Here is an 8,668-nt window from a genome sequence, read left to right as displayed (position 1 = left end):
TTCAAAACGAATTTATTTCATGAAGACGACAAACGCCCAATGGCAGTACTACTTGCAGGGGAAAAAGTCTTATTGGACGGAAGTCAAATTTTGATTTCAACGCAAGACAGCCTAAAATAAATAAAAAGGGACAATCCCCACAGGACGAAAGAGAATCCCGCCATTGAAAAGTTAGACGCGGGGGACCGTTCTTACATCTCATGAAGCCCCGCCCCTCGCGCAGAGGTGCGGCCGTTATTTCCCGCGCGGCGCTGTGGCCTTTCTGTCCAATCAGGAGTAAGCAGTAAGTTGCCGCTTCGAAACAGAGCGCGGGTTGGCTTTCAGTTAGTGGCGTGCTCTACTTTTCGTTGTTTTCTCCTGATTCTTCTCCAAGGCTTTCTCCCCGGCTTTAATTCTCATTAAAGATTAATGAGAAAATACAGTATTTTCGCCCGATAAAAATAGTGTGTTTTCCTGACGAGGGAGGAAAAAGAAGCGCATGCGCTTGTTTTGGCGGACCAGGGTATGCCGTTCTAGGGGCCAAGGGAAAGGAACAAGCCGAAAAATGGCTACTGGATTCGGGTCATTGCTGCGCGAGTGCCCGCTCCTCTTGCCCCAGAACCGGGAAAAGAGTGTCTATGAGGGCTTCGTCACCGCCCAGGTACCGAAACACTCGGGGCGGGCGAGGAGGGGGTGGTGTTGGCAGTAGCAGTTGGAATATCTCGGTTCCGGTTCATTCGTGTTTTTTTCTGTTTTCCGAGAATGTGATGTGGCAGTTAAGGGATAGGATGGTCCCCGAAAACCACCCTGATGATGATTTCTGTGTTCGTTAAGAATTGTGATCCTGTGTTTTTTTCGGAAGTATATCCAAGCCTTGCATTGCTTCTTTTCGGCTGAAGAGAGAGATATCTCATAAATGCCCTGTTTCTCTCGCTAGCATCTCCAATGGCATACACACAAAACAGAGGTATTGTTAGAAGGACAGTCGTATAATAAACCTCTGGTATCAAAGAAGAGAAGTCCTATAGCCCTTTTAAGGCTTACCAATTTTATTATTTTAAGACATAGTAAAAAGTCTGTAGAGATTCTCAGTCATCCAGATCATGGTTGTTCCAAAGTACTTTTTCAGGAAGCACCTGGACTTTCTGGTGTTTCTTGGAAGACCTTTTGCTTCTCATCCAAGAAGCTTCTTCAGCTTCGATAGAATAGTGGGGAATGAAAGGTTTTATACTATCCTGTCAGAAGCGAAGAAGTTTCTTAGATGAGAAGCAAAATGTTTTCAAAGGAAAAACAAAGTCCAGTTGCCACCTGGAAAAACACTTTTGGGACATAACACAGTAAGCAACCTGAAAATTTCGGGCTGTTTGAAGTGCTGGAAAACCCATGTTTCGTAGGATTCCCTGCCTTAAGATAGCTTTCCAGTTCTGTCCTCAAGATTAAGTACACTGCAGTGTCTTTATTTTCTGCCAGGATAAGTAAGGCCTATTTGTTCAGAATCATGGGGTATACAGATAGTTCTCAACTTATGACCAAAACCAAGCCCCAAATTTCTGTTGCTAAGTGACACATTTATTAAGTGAGTTTGCCCCATTTTATGACTGCTTGCCACAGTTAAGTGAATCACTGCAGATGTTAAGTGAATCTGGCTTCTCCATTGATTCTCCTTGTCAGAAGGTCACAAAAGTGGATCATATGATCCCCAGGACATTGCAGCCATCATAAATATGAGTCAGTTGGCCAAGAATTTGAATTTTGATCAGGTGACTGGGATGCAGCAACAGTTTTAAGTGGGAAAAATGGTCATAAGTCACTTTTCAGTCATAACTTTGAATGATTACTAAACAAGACATTGTAAGTCAAGGACTACCTGTATCCTACAGCAGTGTTCTGCAAGTTGAAGTTAAAGTGGTTGAGGTTGAGAATTACAGCCCTAGGGAAATGACTGCTTGGAGCAATAATGTCGAGGAAAAATAACTTCCTATCATTAGGAAAATGTCCTATCGTAGGAGAAGAGAGTATTATTTAAGCATACATTACTTTTATTGTATTTTCTTTCTAGTTTTCAAAAGAATTTGCATCACTCATTTTCTAAACCGTCTATTTCTAGTTTACAAAAAATACATTTGGAGAAATACACTTGTTTGCAAAGAACAATTGGAGAAAAGGGAAGAAATATTCTCCTCTCCCCATTTAATATTTTTAAGGTTACTGCCCATTTATAATTTAAGTCTACAATATATTTATTTTTCCAGTAAAATGGGGAGGTTTGTAGATTTTTTAAAAAGTAATATGCCAAATTATACTTATTTGACCTTTGCAATTTACAATTACATCTGCTTTTAATTTTTTTAAAAAAGGCTATTTAAATATAAGTTACAATATACTATGAAACTAAAGGCTATAGGATACATTAATTATGCTTCTCTGTACTTCCGATTACATTGTGACAGTTTCTTGAAATTAGTGTTTTGTAGAAATGTTGAAAAAAAAGTTTAATCATTAAACTTGGCATTAATCGTTTTACAAATTAGAGCTTAATGAACTATACTAGAAAACTAACATTTTAGTTTTAGTGATTTTATGAGAGTGCACGAAGTTGAAATGGCAGGATTTTATACATTTTCTGTAGTTGTTTTCAAGTTCCATAACCTGTAATATTAACACATGACAGTTTAAATAGTAATTCAAGTGTTATTGAGCACATAATGTAATTCTAAGTTGTCAGCTATATTTTCTGAGATACAAACTCGACTTTCCTTTCATATTCAGTCTCTGAATAAATGTTGATACAGTGAAAATGGAGCTAGCCATATAAAAGAGGTATATGGATGTTTGTGGGAATTACAAGCTTTATCTGGCTTTTCCCATTGATTCTGCTTGCTGGATGCCAGCTGGAAAGGTAACAAATCACATGACCGTGGAAGAATGCAAATGTCATAAATATAAACCAGTTGCCAAACACCCAAATTTTGATCATGTGACCATAGGGATGCTGCAACAGTTGTAAGTGTGAATGCTGGTTATAAGTCACTTTTTCAGTGTCATAACTTCAAATGGTCACTAAAAGAATGGTAAGTTGAAGACTACCTTTAGTTTTAAAGAGAAGCTGGGACTATCATGGACAGCCACTGTCCTGCCACTGCCTCTTTCCTCCCCCATTGCACTGTAGGCCAGACAGGGAGAGTCAAAGGCCTGCATGTAGCCCATGGACTGTAAAATGCTCAGGTCTGGAATAGATTACTGTTTCTTATTTTCTCCTGGGACCCCATTCCTACTATTAAAAATTACGGACAATTCCCGAAAGAACTTTTCTTTGTGGGTTATATTAATCAGTATTGACTATTTTAAAAATCTTGGTTTTGCTCCTAGTTTCTTTTTTCTTTTCAATCATGTCTTTCTTTATCAAATCATATGTAGAAAACCTATACAAAGTCTGACTATTGGTCCATTTATTCCTATATTTGTCTCTTGTTGAGCAAATAACCTTTATTTTATATTGACAATTTAGTGCCAGTGTTAGTTTTATTATATATATTGTGTAGGCCTTAAATAGATGAATTTAAATGCAAATTACATTTAAAATGTAAAAAAATAATGTTAGAACATATCTTTAAAAATTCCTGATATGCTCAAGCATGTAGGCTTTGATAAATTCATGTATCTGAAAATATTATGCCTAATGTGATTTTGTATTTCCAGGGGAGAGATTTTCACATAAGGATATTGTTACCAACGGATGGTCAGTTGAAAAATGCTAGGTGAGGAGCATAATTGCTTTATGTACTGTTTTCGTTTCAAAATCATTTCATTTTCCTACAAGGAAAGGAATGATCATTAATTTGACTTGAAGATATTTCCAACATGTCAGCAATTTTAGTGACTGAATTGTTGTTACTAGTTGATCTTGATACTAGTTAACTCAGTGGTGTCAAACTGCATCCAGCCTGCGGGTGCTTAGATTTGGCCTGCGGGGCAGCCTGGAAATAGCAAAGGACCGGCCTGCGGTGCCCCTGCTAGCAAAAATGGGCCATGGGGGGTTGTGCTCCTCATAACTGGTTTTGGCCACCAGAGTGCTGCAGGAAGCCTTCCAGGCCCAAAATGGAGCCTGTGGAGTGCTGCAGGAGGCCGTTCTTGAAGGTTATAAAAGGGAGGAAAGGTAAAATATTTTACCTTTGAGGCTTGCTGGATTCTGCTACTATAGCCTATGTCAATAATTTATAGTTCTAGTCTTCCTATGGAGTCAGTTTCTTGATCTGATCTCTCATAAGGTGATCAAGTAGATCAAATAAGTATTTAAAAAACTATCACAGAAATGTACGCTTCTCTATTTTTATAAGTGTATAAAACCATGTGTGTAAAGGTGCAGTCCTGCGTCATGCCCACCCCAGCCACAATCCACCCCCCCGACCTTTTGAGGTCAAACAACCCTGACGCAGCCCTCAATGAAATTGAGTGTGACACCCCTGAGTTAACTCAAATGTAGTCAAGTCATCATTTGAGAATATTTAATGCAATTTATAGAAGTGTAGGAAATATTTTATAATTCTGAGGGCTGGAGCTACAGAAATATAACTAGAAAGATGTATTTGGTCTTGTTTGTTGTTAGTCGCAAAGTCGTGTCTGACCCATCGCAACCCCATGGACAATGTTCCTCCAGGCCTTCCTGTTCCTCTACCATCTATTTAAGCTCACGCCTAGTGCTTCAGTGATTCCATCTTTCCACCTCATTCTCTGTCATTCTTTTGCCCTCAATCGTTCCCAGCATTAGGCTCTTCTCTAGTGAGTCCTTCCTTCTCATTAGGTGGCCAGAGCATTTTAGTTTCATCTTCAGGATCTGGCCTTCTAAAGAGCAGTCAGGGTTGGTCTCCTCTAGGACTGACTGGTTTGATTGCCTTGCAGTCTAAGGGACTTGCAGGAGTCTTCTCCAGCACCATAGTTCAAAGGCCACAATTCTTTGGTGCTCAGCCTTCCTTTCACAACTATACATTGCAACTGGGAAAACTACAGCCTTGACTATATGCACTTTTGTTGGCAGAGTGACATCTCTGCTTTTTAGTATTCTGTCTAGATTTGCCATAGCTTTCCTCCCCAGGAGCAAGCGTCTTTTAATTTCTTGGCTGTAGTCCCCATTTGTGGTGATCTTGGAGCCCAGGAAAATAAAATATGTCACTACTCCATTGCTTCCCCATCTATTTGCCAGGAATTGAGAGGGCCAGATGCCATGATCTTAGTTTTCTTATTTGGTCTTAGAATCAATCAAACTGAAGTTATACTCAGATAATAACTGACTGTTAGAAAACTAAAATATTTTCAATTCTCCCAAGAAAGCAACTTCTTCCTTTTCCAACTTGACAGTAAGATATGCACTATGATGTTCTGTTTCATAGCACATGTTATTTGTATGATGTATCTATTACATCAAGATCCACTCATTTTTCAGATAATCTCTCAGATTTAGCTTGGTAAATTCTGCATTAATGTATGGCTATTCCTACCAAGTCAAGCCCTACGTTACTGCATCATTATTCTTGCCAGATTGACTCATAAGATAACTTGTATGTCTCACTTCTCAAAATAGCCTTGCTGTTTGAGTCATACTTTACACTGTGTGCAAGAAGTTTAAGGATCAGTCCAAGTTTGGCTTTCTATGGCTTTTTAAATTTAAATTTTTATAAATATGCACAAAATTGAGCATCTAAAATTTGATTAAGTTATAACAAAACTCAGCATCCTTATATAAGGAAAGGAAATGGGAACAATTGGGGAAAATAGGGCATGAGGAAATGTCTGAAGATTTTTCAAAGGTAGAGTGTCTTCTAAATTCTGACATAGTTATCACCATTTGTTCATTGATATGTCAGATTCAGGGTGAGGTGGAGGAAAGGTGTTGGGGAGAGCAGGCTTTAAGGTGCTGTTTTGTTCCAGGAGGTTAGATGGAGGAAGAAAAAGAGCCTGGCCTTTTTAAATTTAGGTCTGTTTATCTTTTTCATTGGTCTCAATCCACCTTTTCTATACATGGAGCAAACTTCGGCCTTCTTTTTCTTTTCATCTGCGCAAGTAATCTCTTTCTATTTGCAAAGACTTACCTACTTATGTCAGTTCCTACTTGTGATTTGATGCCAACTTCCTTAGGAAAATCTTGCATTTAGAATTCATTTACTAAGTAAAATGTAAGGCCCCTGAGAAATATCAACAAAATAAGGAATGTTACTGTCAATTTCTGGCATGGCTTTTTTAAATAGTAATTTTATTAAAACTACAATTGCAAATATAAAAGTTAATACAAACTAAAAAATAATAAAAATATTAAAAAATGAAAAAGAAAAATAATATAGCAAAGGAAAGGAACTATATAAAGAAATAACTTCCTATTAACAAATATAAATAATTTTAATATTTTTAAGAATTAATTTTCTTAGGCTTCCGGTTTGAGTGTCTTCGGCGACAGACAGAAATCTGCGATCATGCGCAGTTTCTGTCTGGGTTCGCCGCTGGAGCGCCCCGAGCCGGCTGGTTTCGGGGCTAAGCCACCCCATAGAGGTGGTGAAGAGGGGGGAGACTGCCAGCAGGGTTGAGGAGAGCCTCAGCTCTCCTCCTCAGCTGGCCATTACTCCCTTTTCCGAAGACGGTTGCAGCGGTGGTCAGAAATGGCCACCTCAAAGAAGAACTCGACCGGAAAAGAATGTGCAGGAGGAAGATAAGAAGTGAAAGTTCTGGCTGACCGGGTTAAATTGCAAAAGCAACAACTAAGGTACCCTGGAATTTAAATTAAAAAAAAATAACATTGTTCCCAAAGAAGATTGTGAAGCAGCGAAGGAAAGTGAAAAGGGAAAGGTTTGGTTTTTTTTTTTCTTCTCTCTATATTGACAGCTAAGAGACTTAAATAAGAAATCGGGGGAAAGAATCCGCTTTGACATCAACAGGCAATTAAGCTGAAAATAAAATAAAATGTCAAAGGGATAATAAAGATTTCTGGACACTAAAAAAATTTTAAAAGCAGGAAAGGAGAGAAAAAGAATAAAAGGGCAGGATCTGGAAAAAGGGAGGAGACTGCCTGGAATTAAAAGGAATTTACAGCAAAACTCCAATAAGACTTCTAAAAGATACATTTTAACTGAAACTTGGCAACTAAATAGTAGAACCCCAGGAAGAGAAAGTGAAAAAAAGCAAAAAGAAACAGCTTGTGTGTATTTGGATTACTTGGTGATCTTTAGATTCTTGGTTATTGCAGGAAATACGACTTCAGCAATAGAGTGGTCAATGTCTGGAATACTCTACCCGACTCTGTAGTTTCTTCCCCAAACCCCAAAAACTTTAACCTTAGACTGTCTACTATTGACCTCACCCCTTTCCTAAGAGGTCTGTAGGGGGCGTGCATAAGCGCACCAACGTGCCTACCGTCCCTGTCCTATTGTTTCTCTTATTCTTTTATTTTTCTTATATGTAACCATTTCATGTATTCACAACTATGTATACATTTATACTTATTATCTTGTAAACAATTGGCAAATCAAATAAATAAATAAATAAATAAAATAAATAAATAAATTTGAATGACTAACATCAATCGGGTGGTTGTTTAAAAATTTATACAATGGCACTACTTCTGGATGAATTGAAAATGGAACTTAAAAAGTACAAAGAAGATGCACAAGAATGGCTTCGTCTTTCAATTCTTAGAAATGGAGATTTGGAACTATGAGAAACAACAAGGAACGCCTGCAAAACAAGAAGACTGGGACAAAGAAGAAGCCATCTTTAATGAACAAGTAATTCTATGTGAGGAAGAAAAAAGAAAGGGGGGAAAAGAGAATGGAGAATTTAAGACTTAAAAAAACAACCAAAGAAAAGAAAAATAGTTAGAAAAATAAGTATAATATTGGAAAGCAACAGAAGAGAGAAATAGAGGCAGAGAGACAAGGGGGTAAAAAGGGGAGAGAGAAGAAGAGAGGGAAGAAGGAAAGGAAAAGAAGTTACAAAGGACAGACACAAGATATAGAGAAACAGGGCCTATTTAGAGATAATGGATGAAAATTTAACTGAAAAAGGGGTTCCATAAAGGTACATAAGATTGTATTGTTATATTAGTAATAGAAATAATTTTTAGAAAATTGGAAACAATGTATGATTAAAATGAGGGATAAAATAGTTATTGTATTCTAGTGAAATGTTTGTTAACAAAACAAATGAAATAAAATAAATGAGAGAATTGAATTAGGAAGGGACGGAAACATTTTAATTAGTTAATGTTTTATAAAATATAAGTGAAGGGGGGGGAATTAATTATGGAAAGCTTATAACTGTTCCCATAGAAGTATGATATTTAATTGAAAAGTAATGTTAAAGCAGTTAAGATTTTAATGAATATTAACAATGATAGAATTGAATTGGAATGGAATGTGTTGTTTTAACTACATATATTTATAATCTTTTTTTTTTAAGAATATAGTGTGTATTTTAAGAATGTACCAAGCAGAATCCGAATGGAAGTTATATTGAATGTTATAACTTTAAGGTATATATTGAAGCTTAAATAAGAGTTAAATGGATAAAATTAAAAGATATAAAGGTGTCATACTCCAATCAGCAACTACAGGAGAAACTTTGTTTAATGAGAAAAGATAATATGAAATTGAAACAGGACAGACAAAAAGTATGAATATAATGACTTGAATTGAGATGACATAAT

At 37.0% G+C, this 8,668-nt stretch overlaps 1 protein-coding gene across 3 annotated transcripts in view; it reads left to right on the top strand.

Moving 5' to 3' along the window:
• The first annotated feature begins 301 nt into the window (after positions 1–301).
• FANCL (FA complementation group L) overlaps positions 302–8,668 on the top strand; it is a 45,930-nt gene continuing 37,563 nt past the window's right edge. The window contains exons 1-2 of one of the 3 annotated variants that reach the window (XM_026676727.2): positions 302–640; positions 3,679–3,737. In XM_026676727.2, the coding sequence (XP_026532512.1) occupies positions 479–640; positions 3,679–3,737 (221 nt within the window). In that variant the 5' untranslated portion in view covers positions 302–478. The remainder of the gene's footprint in view (positions 641–3,678; positions 3,738–8,668) is intronic. The other 2 variants (XM_087961184.1, XM_087961177.1) reach the window with 2 other exon arrangements.

Source organism: Notechis scutatus, chromosome 1 (genome assembly GCF_049901735.1).
Source record: "Notechis scutatus isolate UNSWTSFEM ecotype Mainland chromosome 1, rNotScu1.2, whole genome shotgun sequence".
NCBI classification, from domain to species: domain Eukaryota; kingdom Metazoa; phylum Chordata; class Lepidosauria; order Squamata; family Elapidae; genus Notechis; species Notechis scutatus.
Note: the sequence above shows the minus strand (reverse complement) of the source record. Positions and strands in the feature narration are given on the sequence as shown.